We start from the raw sequence: 17581 nt of genomic DNA, 5'->3' as shown, positions 1-17581 counted from the left end.
CTGTTCTGCATAATAATTCAGATAATCTATGTTATTAATTTGATAACTTTAAGGAGGGATTAAGAATGAGATTCTGTTACAAATTTAATGTTTGTTTTTATTTGATTATTTGTCACGATTTTTGCTAATAATGTCACCTGTTTAAGCTACAATCAATCAGTCTAATAAGTATCAAACTGTAGACAATAGTTGTAACTCTGTAATTGCTGGATTTCAAGCAGCTTCTATTTTAGAATTAGGATCTCAAGCAATTTCTGTTTCACTTTTAGCATTTGGATCCAACCACATGTACCAGAAAGACAAGCCAGTTCAGGCACGGCACGACTTGATGTGGTTTTAGAATTTTAATTGCGGTTGATATGTTATATGTTGGACCACGAGCTATACTTGGATCAAATTTTTGGGTAATGGAGGGTGTTTCAACAAAGTAAGAAATTTACTTACTACGTATGTTAGTAATCCCTCTAAATAGAAGACACGGCATGACACAACATGATTCGACCAACCCCTTACCATGCCCAGGTGGCTAGGCGATAGTTTAATTAAAAAAAAATTCAAGTATACACTTTATTATTTAAGTAATGATTAGTACGGACTAGATTGTAAAACCCAATTACTCACTCGCATGTGTTTTCTGTTGAGTGATCAACTGATTATAGTACTGATCAGTAATTAATTGTATCTTATGTCTGAAATCTGCATTTTTGGGTCGTAATTTATTCAAAGTTTCTGTCTTTATTTCAAGATAAGTAAAGCTTGCTCTCTTTCTCTCTCTTACACATACCCCTATAAATTGCAAAAGACAGCAATCAATTGGTCAAGCAGTTGAATGCCCATCTACCCCAAAACAAATTCATCACAAATTTAGTATACTCCAGCTGTTAAAAAATCTTGATTTTTTTTTTGAGCTAAAAATATTTGTAAGAAAAACCCCAAATTCTTTTTAAAAGCTTGATTCTTTTCATTTGATTTACACTAAAAAATGGAGTTCTAAGCTGAATTTTTGCACTTTCTGTAGAAATTTCTTACAAAGGAAAAATGGGGTTTAGTTTAATTTCAATACATTGCTTGGTTTTGGCATTGTTTCTGCAATTAACAGTTGGATATGGTAGTAATGTTTCATATGATAGTCGTTCTTTCATAATTGATGGACAAAGGAAGCTTCTTATTTCTACTGCTATTCACTACCCTCGTAGTGTCCCTGCTGTTAGTATTTTTCTCTCTATTATCTCTTACTCATTTTATATTATACCTAGTGGTGACTATTGGACCGTCTTATACAAGAATTTGCGTTTCGTATAATCGTGTTTATGTTATACTGTTTTTGTTTGTGTATGTGGTTGCTTGCTTAGTAACAAAATCAGGGAATAATCATTTAATACTTGTAAATTTTGGGGGGGTTTATGCCCAAGTGGGAATTTAAAATTATGGTTATACTGCTACATGGTATTTGTTACAATGTTGTATATTACACTGACATTCTCAAATTCTTTCAACGGATTATCTTGGAATGTCCAATTATCTATATCGGATAGTTTTTTATGACGGTTCGTGTTAGCTGACCTCAAATTATTTTGGAACTGAGGCTTTGTTGTTGTCGTTGTTGTTATAGTGCTACTTGATACTTGTTAAATTTTTGTATACTATACTAACAGTTTAATACTTCATGTTGATTTAGTGTCATGATCTGGAGACTGGACTGTAATATAATGTTCATGTTAAAGCTTTGCTGTGATTTGTAATGTGAAACCTTGTTTTGTTGTTGATTTGAGTAAAATTTTGGAAAAATGTAGATGTGGCCGGGTTTAATTCAGCTGGCAAAGGAAGGTGGTGCCAATGTCATTGAATCATATGTATTTTGGAACGGCCACGAATTGTCTCCTGACAATGTGAGTTAGAAAATTGTGAAAATTCATGTTAATTATTTCCTTTTCTGTAATACTTTTTGCTAATCTGCCAACTTGTGCTGTTGATTATGGTTGGTGATCTTATAGTACTATTTTGAGGGGCGGTATGATCTAGTTAAGTTTGTGAAGACGGTGCAGCAGGCTGGGATGTATATGATGCTTCGTATTGGACCCTTTGTTGCAGCAGAGTGGAATTTTGGGTATGGTTGTTTTCAGGAATCTTTATTCAATATAGCTGGGAAATTAGGATGATATTGCTCACAATCTTTGAATGTTTATATGATTATGTGAAAAAAACTCAATGTGTTTCATTGCAGAGGGGTTCCTGTTTGGCTGCACTATGTACCTGGAACTGTATTTAGGACTGACAATGAGCAATGGAAGGTACTGAATTATCTCTTCCTTCAGGCTTGCCAACCTTATATGCTATAAATTTAGATTTATAATGGAAGAAACTTATTCAATTGCCAAAATGTTTAGCATGAATCTTTAACTTTTCTGTGTTGGTGGTTGTCCTATGCAGTATTACATGAAGAAGTTCACGACATACATAGTGGACCTGATGAAGAAGGAGAAGCTTTTTGCATCACAAGGAGGTCCGATCATCATGGCTCAGGTACATTCAAATTAAATATTGTTTAAGCAAGTCCTGAAATGGATGTTGCACTGCATAGCAAAATGAGGAAGTGTTAGAAGTAGCAAGTAAAGCAGAACTTAGTTCAAAAGCTATATTTTTCTGTTCTTACAAAGCATTTGTATATTTGAGAAGTTAAGTGATATAGGATTATAGAGCACTTCTGGTAGTGAGTTGGTTCTGTTCTACAAAAATTCTTTTATGTATAGTGCTGTCTTACATTTGAGCACTTTTTGCTTTTGTTTTACAAGTTCCTTGTGGCTCTATTGGTTTTGTTTTCCTTCTGGTAATGTCATTCATACAACTACGGTATTTTTCTTTATTCTTGTAGGTAGAAAATGAATATGGTTATTATGAACAGTCATATGGAGATGGTGGGAAGAAATATGCCTTGTGGGCTGCCAATATGGCCCTTTCTCAGAACATAGGTGTGCCTTGGATAATGTGCCAGCAGTGGGATACACCTGATCCTGTGGTGAGAATATTTGGATATGCAGGTTCATTTTCCATGTGTGAATTCTGTGATTTCTTTGCTTCCCATGTATTTTGCTCGGAAAGGTTTATCATCTAAACCTTCACATGTGACATAGCTGCAATTCTGCAAACATATAACTACTTCTTGAACTATTTTGCTGATCTTGTCTAGTTGTGTTTCATGTCTGTCCATCTGTGTCTGCTTATTATGTCGTGTTATAGCTTCTTGATCTAATCGTCCCTTTGGGCATTGTGGGTGTCTCTGTTGAGCCCCAAGCTGATTTCCTCTTCCATTACATCCTATATACATGGCTCATTATTGGATTTCTGGATTGTTTTTAATGATAACTGAAACTCCAGGATCTATCACTACTTCCTTTCAGAAATTATAATATGAAAGGTTCTGCTTCAGTTGAGTTGTTTCTGACTTTCTATATCTTCTTTTGTCCCTCACCTTCCCAAAAAACAAAAAAGGAATAAGCAGAGAGATGTCTCACCCTTTATTTTATTTTATTTTATGCATAACCATTATTATTATTTTTTAATTTTTTTTTAACTGATTATGTAAATGTTGTTAGTAAAACACTTCTCCTTTTTGGGAGAATTTATAGGTCAACTTGTGTAAAGGATGTTTCTTGCTTGTGGTAGAAATTGTACGCTTTAATACCATTACATTAATTTTACTCAGGTTTCCCATTCATATGCTTGCTGGTTTTTTTGTCTTGTTTAATGAATTTTTTAGGAACTTAACAGAAATCAATCATCAATGAGCCATAGTTTATGTGACCATGCTTATTATTTGCAGATAAATACTTGTAATGGATTCTACTGTGATGACTTTACTCCAAGTTCTTCCAAAAGTCCAAAGATTTGGACTGAGAACTGGCCTGGATGGTAACTTTGCTAACATGTTATTTGAGTTGCCTTTCAAGGTCTTCAGCTTTCCGAGTTTTTAGATTTTTAAGCATCTAGTTATAAATCAGTTCATGATTGAACAGACTATTTGACTTCTGCTCCAGGTTCAAAACATTTGGCGACGTGGATCCTCACAGGCCTGTCGAAGATGTTGCTTATGCTGTTGCTCGTTTTTTTCAGAAGGGTGGCAGTGTACACAACTATTACATGGTTAGTTTACTCGATCTCTGTGTCACTGATTTACTGTATATGGCCATTGTCGAATAACTCTAGTTAGGTACTATATTTCTAGCAATTGATTCTATGATTCTAGCAATTGATACAGAGATTGGCATAGAATTTTTTTAAAAAAGGTCAGAGATTCAAAGGAATGAGAAGGTACAAAAGAGAAAGGAAGAGGGATTTTTTTTAGGAAGAGAAAGGAAGTTGGAAAGGCATTTTTTTTTCCCTCTTTTGTCTTCTTTAACAATATTTTTTGTGTGTGTGTGTTGTAATTTCTGATTCAGTATCATGGCGGAACAAATTTTGGTCGAACTGCTGGTGGACCATTTATTACAACAAGTTATGATTATGATGCACCAATTGATGAATATGGTATTTTTCTCCGTTGCTTTTTTAATGTTCGTCCTGAACATCTTGCAGTTATAGTCAATTTTTATGAGATAAATCAAAATGGAAGATGCTCTTGCATCCTTTATATTATCTTTAGTGCTTCTGATGGCTAGGAAGAAAGTAGAAAGATGAGCTATACATGATTAACCTCTTTACTTTTTTTTTCTTCCAGGTTTACCAAGGCTTCCTAAGTGGGGACATCTCAAGGAACTTCATGGAGCATTAAAGTTGTGTGAGAATGCACTGATTACTGGAGAGAGGACTAATGTTTCTCTTGGTCCTCAACAAGAGGTGACTATTTTCCTTCTTTGGTACCTCAATTTTCTTGCTAGTGATATAATTTAGGAGTCTTGGAGTTGTCAGTCAATTTATAAAGGTTGGCATTATTTTGTCTCTCAAGACCTAATGTGACATTCACATATTGACTCTAATTCTTGACCTCTGTACAACTAAACTGAAGAGATAATGTAGTATGGCAAATCATTCTTTAATAGATAATTGAAATAAGTGCAATGAAACATTCGCAATGTTACACAAAGAGCTCTGTGAGATTGAGAAAATCTTCCTTCAAGCTGTTTTCAAGTTACATCTTTCTGTTATTATAATGTATGCCTGTTATAAAGATTACTAGATTAGACCAGTTGCTGCCCATAGGCATCTCAGAAAGCATTTGCAATTTTGCATAAGTATGATATCAATCTAGTTCTTAATTTAGCACCACTATGCAGGCCAATGTATTTACAGACTCATCTGGAGTTTGTGCAGCCTTCCTTGCCAATATGGACAACAAAACTGATACAGTTGTGAAATTCAGAAACAAGACTTACCATCTGCCTGCATGGTCAGTTAGCATCTTGCCTGACTGCAAAAATGTAGTGTATAACACTGCCAAGGTCAGTTTCCGCATTTAAGGTTCTTTACCCCCCTGACCATTGTTTATCGTTGAGACTGTTGAACTCTCAGTGTTTCAGTATACTATTTTACTCTGTGTCCAGCAAAATCTTTATAAACCATGACAGAACAAAAATTAACTTGTCTTTACTGTTGGCTAATGTAGTAAACAGTAGTGTTCTTTGGAAATTAATTGGCGGTGCTTTTAAGCTACATAAAATGTCTTTTCCAATCTGATGTTATATGTTCTTGTAAATCCTTGTCCGTTATAACATGCTTCTGTCCTTGAATAGATTTCACAAATTGCCTTATGGATGTCCAATGTCTGAGTGTCTTCAAATTATTTCACATTTGTCTTTTCAAGTTATATTTCTCTTACTGTCTCTGCATCCACACACTTTCCTTATTATCTCCCTCTTCATTTTGCAAATTTTCTTTCTCTACCCATTATTTTTATTTCTTAATCTACATGCCAATCTCCCTGGAGTGAAACGATGGAGGGGGTATGTATTAAAATCAAACTGGTCAAAATTGGCCCCAAAGAACATGTTTAAATAGCCTCCGTTTTTTTTTTCTTTATTGTGGCAAATTGCTTCCTGGCTACTAGGACCTGTTATAAGTAATTGAGAAGGGAATCAAAACCTATCAGTGTTTCACAGTTGTGGGATCAAATTAAAGCAAAGAGGATTGCATGCCCTTTGCTGTGCAATATTGCTCTATGCAGCATTCAAATTTACTGCCTTTTTTCATCAGGTTGGATCCCAAGCTTCTGTGGTTGATATGGTGCCTGAGAATCTCAGGCCATCAGTGGTGCCACCTAGCAAAGACTTGAAATCTCTTCAATGGAAAGTGTTTGTTGAAAAACCTGGAATATGGGCAACACCTGAATTCAATATGACAGGTTTTGTCGATCATATAAATACAACAAAAGATTCTACTGACTACCTCTGGATCACAACAAGGTTGAACTCGGCATGTTCACTGCCATTTTCCTAATTTTTTATTTGCTTTCATCTTGGTTTTACATGTGTTTTACCCTTTTAAGAAATGGATTCTCTAGGAAGTTTGGATTCTGTAAACATTCAATAAGAAGACCAATGTCCTTGATAATTGGCATTACCCTTGCATTTAATCATAGGTGTAACTGGCGCTTCTTTTTTTATTTGCAGCCTGTATGTTGACAGTGATGAGAAGTTCTTGAAAGACAAAAGCAGTCCAGTACTATCTGTAAAATCAAAGGGCCATGCTCTTCATGTTTTTGTGAATCAAAAACTTCAAGGTGATACATGAATTATCCTTCCACATCTTGCTTCATTATATAAGAAATCAAAGCCTCTTCTGAATCTGTCACATCAGTAGCACATACATAATATGTTAGGTCACTAATGAGATTACGGAGTATAACACAACTGCATCTGAGTAATGTGCCCATTGTGGGCCAGAATTTAATGTTATTATCTGCAAAAGTGTTCTCTTTATCTTCCTTCTCTCCTCTTCGGCTCTTCAGTATCTTTTATACTAGAATCTAAGGAAGTTTTTCTTGCCAAATGCTTTTGTGCTTATTCACCAACACTTCTATATATTCAGGTAGTGGATTTGGGAATGGATCGGTCTTTTCCTTTGAATCTGAGATTCCCATATCTCTAAAGGCTGGAAAGAATGAAATTGCTCTTCTTAGCATGACTGTCGGCTTGCAAGTAAGCTTTCATCGCTTTGACACCTGAACAATATGTTTATGCTTCTTTTTTTTTTTTTTTTTTTTTTTTTTCATTTAGTATGTAATATTTACTTTATCGTTAGCTTGATAAGTCCTCTTTATTACCTAGAGAGTTATCAGTATGTTTGTACTTGTCGATTTCTACTCTTCTTTCTTGGGTTCTAAGTGTATTTTTCCTCCAGACTGCAGGGCCTCAGTACGAATGGATAGGAGCAGGCCTAACAAGTGTTGAAATTAAAGGTCTTAACAAAGGAGCTGTGAATCTAACTAAATTTAATTGGACCTACAAGGTTACTATTTTTGTTTTCCACCTCCATCATATCGTTTCTCACTAAAGTAGTTCCTAGTTTCTCACAGAACATATCTTCATTATTCTTTCAACTGTCTGAGTTGCCTGTACAATTGTTGAGAGTGCGTGCACTAGTGTTGACATGATTAACTGCAAAAGGAAGCTTGCATTCTGACTCACATTGTTCCAATTTGTTGTGCTCTTAGATTGGATTACTGGGAGAGCAATTGAATCTGTATAAAGGTGATGATTTGAAAAGTACAAACTGGGTGTCGACCACTGAACCACCTAAGACAAAACCGCTTACATGGTACAAGGTAGAGTTGAGACTACGCTTTTGTGATCTGAGATTTAGAAAGTAGCTTTCAGTCTTTGAGGCAGTCTAATAATTTCTTACTTGCTTGACCTGTAAAGGCTTTGGTGGACCCACCCTCTGGGAATGAGCCTGTAGGACTGGATATGATACATATGGGGAAGGGCTTAGCTTGGTTGAATGGAGAAGAAATAGGAAGATATTGGCCTCGAAAAAGTCCCAAGCATCATGATTGTGTTGATCATTGTGACTACCGTGGAAAATTTTTACCCAACAAGTGCAGCACGGGATGTGGAGAACCGACCCAGAGATGGTACGAGTACATAGTTGCAACCTTTCCTTCTTTAATAATTTTTTAATCTTGCATATTTCTATATTGTTGCAACTGTTGCAAGTAGATGTGACATGTAAGCATGATTTGCTGATGTATTGTTTGCATCCAAAACTTCCATCCCCGCGCTTCCTCAACGTCTTTTCAAGTAGGTTCTGTCAGGCACAAAAGGAGAAATGCTTAAACTTGCTGAAGATATATTTTCCTTTTTTTTTTTCTCAGTATTGTCCACTTTGTTAGCTTGTCAATCTAAATCACTTCCTCTGGTGCAGGTATCATGTTCCACGGTCCTGGTTTAAGCCATCAGGCAATGTATTGGTTATCTTTGAAGAAATCGGCGGAGATCCAACTCAGATTAGATTCTCCAAGAGGAAAGCCACTGGTGTTTGCAGTTCCGTTTCTGAAGATCATCCTTCTGTCTCTGTTGAATCCTGGACCACTGCTGTGAAAGACACCAATGATAAAAAGGCAACTGCGCAGCTAAGCTGCCCTAGTAATACTCGTATTTCTGCTATTAAGTTTTCCAGCTTTGGGAACCCTTCGGGAGCTTGTGGGTCGTACATCCAGGGAGACTGCCATGATCCCAATTCTGCATCTGTGCTGGAAAAGGTGAAAAACATTTCTCTTCCTATATTCTTTAGCTGTTTCTTAGAAGCATAAGAATATATAGCCTCCCTCATATGCTATATTATTATTTGTTTGCAGGTTTGTTTAAATAGAAGGGACTGCAGCATTGAGTTGAGCAAAGATAATTTCGATATAGGTCATTGTCCGGGAACAATTAGAAGGCTTGCTGTTGAAGCAGTTTGCAGCTGATAGGCAGTTATAGTAATAATTGTATTAGCTACTTCCTAGTTTTATTCAGTTAGGGAACACCCCCGTTATTAGTGTTGAGTCATATACATCATACCAAAAAAATACGGCTGGTTTTTCAGAGAATTGGGGAAAAAAAGAGGAAAAGAAACAGCGAGGCATTTATTACATTCAAGATTAACATTGTAATACCAACTATTGAAATGCATACCTTTCATTCAATAAATATATCACTCCATTGTGCACAAAATTAATTTTCGGCTAAAAATGATATATGTCTACATTATATTATAATTAAGACTTAAAGAGTACAATATTTCATGTCTATATTTTGGTGAAAGTGAAGTCTAAGCTATCAGTAAAAGAGGCTGGTTTCATGCTAGTTTCCCTCGTAGGGATAAATGGTGATGTGTATGGAGTAAACAATAATCTAAACATTGTGTGCAGACATGATTTTTTCTATACAGTTTCCTACAGACTTGTGAAGAAACCAAGAGATACAGAGCTCTCGTCTGTAGTAATTGCGACACACATTTTGGTTCATTGCAAATGGAGGCCATCTTTAATCATAGGACAACAGAAGGCTTCAACTCCAGAAAACACGGGAAGCTTATTGGGAATCTTCAAAGTAAGGTGAGAAATCAATCGGCTTCCTCACGATTGAATTCAAGGAGTAATAGTAGCCTAGTAAACCCAACAAGTGAGCTGAAAGAGCAACTCCAGCCAAGGCAGTGCCTGTTGCTGCAACGCCTGATTCGCCTCTTCCTAGTGCTAAATGCTTTTCATTAAGCTCTTACTTCACCATGTGGTATTATCTTCAATGTAACAGAAACAAGTGGAATCAGTATAGTGACATTGTTGCAAAATTTTACATCCATGATGCCATTTCATGTACTGTTATCAGCTAAATATAAATGATGAACATAATAAAAGTGTAAAACACACATGCTTATGATAATTGGAATTTCACACTAAAGTATTAAGAACTGTCATTTTCATAAAGTTTGTTAAGTTTCACACGCTTATGCCTTTTCATTTTAAACTCTAATATATACAATGAATAATACCCTCCCCACAGTTGAATCTTGCAATGTTCACATAGCAAAGGTAAAGCACAAAGGCAAGTAAGGAGAGAAGATACTCACAAACCCTCATTGAGGGGGAAGAGGAGGAGGGTGTGGAAACCCTTGAGACTGCAACCAAACGCCAAAATTAGCTAAGGTCTTCGATATAAAAGTTAAATGATCCTTGATTTCCTTTTGCTCAACTTTGATTTCATCAACAGACTTTTGCAATTTTGTAAGTGCCTGTTCAATAAACATCGGGGAAACTCTAGCACCTTCAAGAGGAGATGATGAAGCGGGTGGCTCGGGGAGCAATGGTGCTTGAGCATGTGGTCGAATGCCATGAAATGACCAATTATCTTTAACACGCAAAGTCATCATCTCAGGAGGGTGTAATTCTCCCTCATCATCATTCCCCAAACACCAAAGAGTGGTGCCTTCTCTCTTGTGTAACCAACCCATAGAGGAACAAGCAGCAATATCAATGGAATCGGATCCCTCAATTAGGCCATCTTGCACAAGATTCTCTTTATGACCCAAGTATAAAGCAATCGGTGTTATGAGACCTCCCACGACAATGGCACCTTTAGTGGTTTGCTTGTTGGCGATTGATTTCATTTGTCGAATAAGGAATGCGCCTACATCAATAGGTTTAGCGTAGAGCTAAAGATGGGCATCGTGTCGTGCCGTGCCGTCGCGGGCCGTGCTTGGCCGTGCCGGGGTGGGGCTCGTGTCGTGCCGTGCCGTGCCAGCTTGGTGGCGGGTCGTGCCGTGCCAAGTTTTGGCACACCCTAGCCCACGGCGCGGCACGGCCCACGTGCTTGTCGGGTCGTGCCGTGCCGTGTCGCGGGCCACCACGGTTTTTTAATTTTTTTTATTTTTAAAAATATATATATTATACAAAATCGATGTATATATTATAAAATTAACGTGCCGGCGGGTCGTGCCGGCGTGCCGACGATCGTGCCCGTGGCGTGCCGTGCCGTGCCAAATCTTAAGATTTGTGTTCGCGGCACGGCCCACGGCCCACAAGTGCCGCCGTGCCGGTGGCCGTGCCGTAATCGTGTCGGGCTCGTGCCGCCCGCGTGCCGGCACGGCCCATGCCCACCTTTACGTAGAGCATATGTTCGAGCATATATAACTCATCATTTCGAACCTTGTTGTTATCTTCACGGCCAAAGATGGTGTTCGAAAGCACCCTGAGGACATATCGAAGGGCGGGGTGGCGAACCAAGGCACTCAGACTCGCACTTGAGTCATATTTGTTCTTGCCGGTCAACATCCCCCATAATCCATCAGCCTTCCAAAACTTTGAGGCTAATCTGGGACCGCCGGTAGGTAAATTGAGAACCTCATTAAGCTTAGCTAGAGTCCATGTATGCTCTACATTGTACAGGCGGAAAGTGATCACATCATGGTATCCGGGTTCGACAACTGCCTTTAAGGAGCTCAAAAACTCAAGTGTGATTCTCTTATAAGTGGGATATTTCTTAGTAAGAAAGTCACCCCAACCAACGTTTGAAAAGAGCCAACGAACATTATCTTCTATATGCAAAGCCTTGAGTGCATCGAGGTCACAATAACGAGTTGCAACAACTAGGGCTGTACACAGTTTGGTCTGGACCGTAACCAAACCAGACCAAACCGCATTTTAGTGGTTTGGTTTGGTTTACGGTTTAGAAAAATATGGTTTGGTTTCAATTTTTGGGGAAATTTGGTTTGCAGTTTGGTTTGGTTTTTCGAAAATTATAAACCAAACCAAACCGTAAACCAATAAACCGCACTTTAATATTTATGTAATTTTTAATTAAATTAAAATAGTTATTATGTATTATAAAAAAATTAAAAAAACAAAAAAAAAACATGAAAAATCATTAGAAGACTATACGGTCAGTATACTACTATACTCTATACTCATTCTCAAATATCAATACTTAAAATTCAATAGGTCATATAACTCATATTGCTCTTATTGTGTTAGCATTTAGCACCTGATTAGTTGGTTGTTATTTTTATTAAAACTTTGTAGTAAAATTTAATCCCTTTGGGCTAATTATTTAAACTTTATTAATATTTGACATTTTTTTAGGAAAAAATGTCGTCTCATCATAAACCGCAAACCAAACCGCACCAAACCGCATTATTACGGTTTGGTTTGGTTTGGTTTCAATACTAATATGGTTTGGTTTGGTTTGGAAAATTGACCAAACCGTATTTTGCGGTTTGGTTTGGTTTAGACTCAAACCGCACCAAACAAGACCATATTCACCCCTAGCAACAACTCCACGTTTAAATAACTTCTCGTACTTCTCCGCATCACCATTAAAATCAATGTCATAATAATCAATGACCGGCTCTTTCTTCTTGGATTTTGTGGTTGAGGAGGTCCCTTTTTTACAATGAGAGACAGAAGATTTGCTTTTAGAAGAAGGACCTTTCTTCATGGTGATCGATTTAGCCTTGGAAGTAGACACGTTCTTTTGTCGAACACTTGGTGTGCGCGCCATGATGAAATTCTGATTTGTCCCACAATCTACACCCACAATCACTCTATTATCCAATTATCTAGCCAAAAATCACAATCACTCAATGTTCTCCAATATAACAGGTACCCACACAAAATTTGAGCTAAATTCACAACCTAAATCGTCGATAATATAATTGGAATCCAAAAGATTGTCAAGCAAAACATACGATTTCAAGTAGCAAATAAACCTCGGCCGTAATCAATCCCAATGAAGAAGACAACAAATTGGCCTGTATATTCGGAAATTAAAGTTGAATGCACGGTAAATTTCGAATTATAGGATAGAAATTAAAGAATAGAGGAAGATGGTGGGTTGCTTGCGGTGTTGAACGTCGGCGACGGTCTGACGGAGTTGCAAGATTTTACAGGTGATAGGAGAGAGATGAGCTTGTAAGTCTTGAATTCCCCCTTCTCTTTTATTTTTAGAAGAAGGAAATATAACTTGGTGTACTCCGCGGCCACACTGTGGTATTTTGATCTGTTGTTGTTGCAACTTAATGTGTTGAACAGGATACACCGCGACCAGGCTGCGGTAAAGATGAGTGGGCTGCGACCTGGTCGCGGACTAATCTGTCTCACCTCTTTTTTTCTCTACTAATATATACTTCCTCCGTTTTATTAATATTGCAACAAGTAGGAAATTACGCATTCCAGTGCACATTTTATATGCTAAATATCTATAATTGTGTAATAGTAAAAATTACTCCCTCCGTCCCCTTTTGATAGTCCCTTACGGGCAATTTTCACGGGAATTAATAAACACAAATAAGAATAGTAAATGTACATTGAAAAAGTAATTTGACATTAGGTATGCAAAAAAGTAGAGAGAGAAAGTAATAAAAGTATATTGGAAAACAAAATTTACATGGGAAATTTAAATTTGCACAAGTATTGTTGCAAATTGGAGGGAATTTTTGTAAAAAATTAATATTGATGGTTGTTGGAAAAAGCAAATGGGGTGAACATTTTGGGACTAAAATTTGCCTATAAGGAACTATCAAAAGGGGACGGAGGGAGTATAAAAAGTTGATATTGTGAAAGTATTTTATGAGACGAATCCAACAAGATCCCACATGACTATATTTTGTTTAATGTATAGATCATATTATATGGTCAAACATGAATGATGAATAGTGCAAAAAGTTCATTGTTTCAATATTAACAGAACGGAGGAAGTATCGAGCAATGGGCATTAAATTAAATCAAGCAACTAAATCAAGAAAATAACGACACTCTTTCACCCCGTCAAAAAAAAAAAACGACACTCTTTCGCAAAAAACCCGAACTTCATCCTCTCTCCTCTCTTCGAGCGGCTTCTCTGCCGACTGTAGTCCCGTCGACGGCCCGCCAGCGTCGCTCACTCGCCCTACTCGTCAAACACTGAGCCTGCTCAATTCAATAATTCAGGTTTTTCAAGTTATATATTATTAATGAAATTGTAGATTGAATTGTTTATTAATTAAATTTTGATTTTTGAATACTTAATAAGTGTTGAATTATTGATCCAATTGCTGAATTGTTGGTTGAATTGCTCAATTGTTGGTTGAATAGTTGATGTTGTTTCGCTCAATTATTTTTGCATTGTTTACATTTTGAACTTACGAGAATTAGGGGTGAATGTCAAAATTACAAAAATCATCCACTTATTCTTACCCAAACTACATTCAAATTGATGAACCACCCCACAATGAACCTCTGACACCCGATCGAACTATTTTTACTTGTATTTTTTTTTTTAATATATATAATCTTGTAATGTATTGTGCACACTCGAATTATCAATTGCAAACTTTATTTTGAATTATGATATTTGATTTCAATTAATTTGTTTGGAAAGTTTGAACTTATGTTGTCTTCTTCTTTTGTTGAGTACTTTTTAACGACTTATCTTATTGCAGTTTGGAATTCCATGGAATCTTGTTCAATTATCGTTAGAGGTATTGGTAGTAAGAATAAATCATATTGGTTTAAGGAAGATGTGACTACTTTTGTGAATGGATTGCTACAGCGTATACATGGAAGACTACGAAACATTTCACACAATCACACATTTGGCACCTCCAATTCTGCTGTTTTCAAACAAGTCACCCTTCTTGAAATACAACCTCATTATCGAGATAATGAGCCTCCATTACCTTTTACTCGCTCTGCCACTATAAAAAATAGCAGCAAGGTCTATTGTGTTGGTGGTAACTCAGATATTCGTGGGTTTCGTCAAATCATGTCTGAGAGACGTGGTGGTTGTTCGGAGCCAGTTACCGAAGAAAGAGAAATTACTAAGAATAATATGAGTCATAGGATTGTGGAAATTAATTTTGGCTTAGATTTTGGTGCAATTGAAAGTTATTTTGGTGCTCCTTTAGTCTCCCCAAGATTTTGCCCCAAGGTTGTGAGTATAAGGAATAATGTTTACTTATTCGGAGGAAATTGCCCTCCTAGTTCTGAAGAGGAAAGAAGTAGGGTTCCTTTTGCTGAGGTATTTGATCCAGTAATTGGAGAATGTTCACCGCTACCCGAGATGCCATACCCTAGGATTGGTGAATTTTATTTGATAGTTGTTCCTTTTCTAGGTAGTAGAGGGGAGGATAAAATACTAATTATGTCACGAGCACTTTTTTGTAGCTCAAATGCTATCCTTATGGCTGTCTATGACACCATTTGCAAGTCTTGGACAAACTGGACTGATCCCGGGGGAGTTCTCTTTAATTGTCTTTGTGATATCTCTGGGGAACCTGTGGCCGTGCGTGACCAAAATTCTACCTATTGGCTGCGGGGTAGGTTTAGTAATCCTGGGAAAATATGCTGCTACGATTGGAAAAAAAAACAAATCTTTCAAGGAACTATTTTACATGGTTTCGAAAATGATGAACCTATTTATAATTTTCAAGAAAGTTTATGCAAACATTTGCTTCATATCATTGATGACTTATTTTGTTTGATTTGGTACGAGATTGAACCCAGAGATGGCATTAGAGTTCTCAATCCATCCACTCATTTCCATTTTTCCTTCTTACTCGTCCACAAGAAAAAGTCTTCTGATTCTTCCGGTATTAATGAGTTGGAAATTCAATTAGTCGGATGTCAAAACAATATTGTTGAAGGCATAATCAGAGTTGTAGAAGCTATGTGTTGTAAATCTTTCAAGCTATGATATTGTAAGTCTTCAATCTCATCTTCTATATATTTGTTATAATGTTGTATATTATTTGTTATGTGCTACTTAATTTTTGTTACAATTTTGTATATTATTCTGAAGTTTTAATATAATGTTGATTTAGTGTCATAAAGTGGACCGTGGACCGTGGACTGTGTTTTAGTATGTTTATGCTTAAGTTTTAATGTGATTTGCAGTGTCAAACCTTGTTTTGTTGTTGATTTGAGTAATTTTGGATGAATGTAGATGTGGCCGGGTTTAATGCAGCTGGCAAAGGAAGGCGGTGTGGATGTCATTGAATCATATGTATTTTGGAATGGCCATGAATTGTCTCCTGACAATGTGAGTTAGAAACATGTGAAATTTGGTGTTAGGGATTTCCTTTTATCAAGTACTTTTTGCTAATCTGCCAATTTGTGCTGTTGACTACATACACCGAGGCACTGAGCAGCTCAGCTTTTGAACTGAATTTTTTTTGAAGGGAAGCTTTTGAACTGAAGTATTGACACAATTGTTCTCAAACAAATTAAAGGGTTTTTATTTCCTGCAATTCATGTATTAAACTTGAAAATGCAAGCAGTGCACTTTATTTTCCGCTGTACATTTTTTTTCTTACCAGCATGCTTACAAGTAAAAATTAAATGTAAGACTAGTACAAACTAACATCTGAAATCATGGCTCAAAAACTATCTCCTGTAGAAACCTGCACCTTAATCTAGTTCAGTACTCACTGAAATTAGTTTTTGGAGTTGACCCAGGAAACTTCACATCCGGCCTCTAAGCTGGTAAATCAGGCACCTGCAGTTCCCCTTTTAGCATCATTAGTGCTTCCTTAATAGTAGGCCTTTTCTTGGTATCTAAGTGCACACAACACAGACCAACCTTGAGCCATGATTTCAGATGTCTTCCTTACTATACTGCCCTCCAATCAACGGCCTCAATCAGCTTACCCTTCTCCCACAGGTTTCATATCCAATCAATGAGAAAACCTTGTTTGTTCTCGATTGGCCTTCTTCCAGTCACCACGTGCCTCCAAAACCACCACTTTGAACTTAATAGTAGGAACACCAAAGTGAAGATACTCTGGGGCTAAATACCCCATTGTCCCAACTGGAATAGTCGGTTTCCTCAATCTAGAATCCCAGTCATAGACCTCAACCAATCCAATATAACCAAGTTTAGATTTAAATCCGAATCATGCATCACATTAAAAGTCTTAACATCCCTATGAATGATCTGCCTGTTGCATTATTCATGCAAGTATGGAAGACCAGAAGCTATACCGTGAACAAATGTTTAACCATTGTTCAAAAGTAAGCACACAAAAAGCATCCGAATCTGTATGCTGATTCTGATCAAAGGTTACCATTAGGCAGAAACTCATACACAAGGATAAGTTCATTTTTTTTTTCACAGTACCATCCCAACTACACTAGGTTTTTTAAGCTTCAATTTTCGAGTCATAGCAGCACATTCATTGGTAAAGGATCTAATGATATTACCATTACTAGCATCATTGAATCTTTTAACAACTTGTTCATGGAAAAGAATTCCCTTCTAAACACTTGCTGATGCTCCTTGCCTTATGATCCCACTCTTGCTGAAACCAAGAGATACAGAGCTCTCGTCTGTAGTAACTGCGACACACATTTTGGTTCATTGCAAATGGAAGCCATCTTTAATCATAAGACAACAGAAGGCTTCAACTCCAGAAAACACGGGAAGCTTATTGGGAATCTTCAAAGTAAGGTGAGATATCAATCAGCTTCCTCACGATTGAATTCAAGGAGTAAATAGTAGCCTGGTAGACCCAACAAGCGAGCTGCAAGAGCAACTCCAGCCAAGGCAGTGCCTGTTGCTGCATTGCCTGATTCACCTCATCCTATTTCTAAATGCTTTTGTCCAATTTCTTACTTCACCATGTGATGTTATCTTCAATA

The 17581-nt window shown here is 37.0% G+C and overlaps 2 protein-coding genes across 4 annotated transcripts; both read left to right on the top strand.

Moving 5' to 3' along the window:
* Positions 1 to 777: 777 nt before the first annotated feature.
* LOC145628693 (beta-galactosidase 10-like) lies at positions 778 to 9146 on the top strand. The gene is made up of 19 exons (XM_081681064.1): positions 778 to 1206; positions 1794 to 1889; positions 1995 to 2107; positions 2225 to 2291; positions 2431 to 2523; positions 2873 to 3016; positions 3821 to 3909; positions 4035 to 4140; positions 4437 to 4524; positions 4715 to 4833; positions 5271 to 5435; positions 6187 to 6395; positions 6603 to 6712; positions 7021 to 7130; positions 7333 to 7440; positions 7646 to 7756; positions 7854 to 8065; positions 8356 to 8692; positions 8789 to 9146. Exons 1-19 carry the CDS (start codon positions 1039 to 1041, stop codon positions 8897 to 8899), a joined length of 2556 nt encoding a protein of 851 aa, XP_081537190.1. The 5' UTR covers positions 778 to 1038; the 3' UTR covers positions 8900 to 9146.
* Positions 9147 to 13725: 4579 nt separating this feature from the next.
* Positions 13726 to 16253, top strand: LOC145626442 (uncharacterized). 3 transcript variants are annotated; one of them, XM_081678876.1, is made up of 3 exons: positions 13726 to 13894; positions 14386 to 15642; positions 15888 to 16253. In XM_081678876.1, exon 2 carries the CDS (start codon positions 14397 to 14399, stop codon positions 15636 to 15638), a length of 1242 nt encoding a protein of 413 aa, XP_081535002.1. In that variant the 5' UTR covers positions 13726 to 13894; positions 14386 to 14396; the 3' UTR covers positions 15639 to 15642; positions 15888 to 16253. The 3 variants fall into 3 exon arrangements, with proteins under 3 accessions (XP_081535002.1, XP_081535003.1, XP_081535001.1); XM_081678877.1 differs by lacking the exon at positions 13726 to 13894 and having other exon boundaries at positions 13944 to 15261; positions 15449 to 15642; XM_081678875.1 differs by lacking the exon at positions 13726 to 13894 and having other exon boundaries at positions 13949 to 15642.
* The last annotated feature ends 1328 nt before the right edge of the window (positions 16254 to 17581 follow it).

Source organism: Chenopodium album, chromosome 4 (assembly GCF_948465745.1).
Source record: "Chenopodium album chromosome 4, dcCheAlbu1.1, whole genome shotgun sequence".
NCBI classification, from domain to species: domain Eukaryota; kingdom Viridiplantae; phylum Streptophyta; class Magnoliopsida; order Caryophyllales; family Amaranthaceae; genus Chenopodium; species Chenopodium album.
This window is presented reverse-complemented; position numbering and strand designations above follow the sequence as displayed.

What these genes read in the sequence shown, in the direction of transcription:
- LOC145628693 (XM_081681064.1), top strand. Translation starts at nt 1,039, where the DNA reads ATGGGGTTTAGTTTAATTTCAATACATTGCTTGGTTTTGGCATTGTTT. An exon ending in TAGTGTATAACACTGCCAAG is followed by an intron (nt 5,436 to 6,186) that starts GTCAGTTTCCGC and finishes TTTTTTCATCAG; the next exon opens with GTTGGATCCCAAGCTTCTGT. An exon ending in AACCGCTTACATGGTACAAG is followed by an intron (nt 7,757 to 7,853) that starts GTAGAGTTGAGA and finishes TGACCTGTAAAG; the next exon opens with GCTTTGGTGGACCCACCCTC.
- LOC145626442 (XM_081678875.1), top strand. Translation starts at nt 14,334, where the DNA reads ATGTTGTCTTCTTCTTTTGTTGAGTACTTTTTAACGACTTATCTTATT.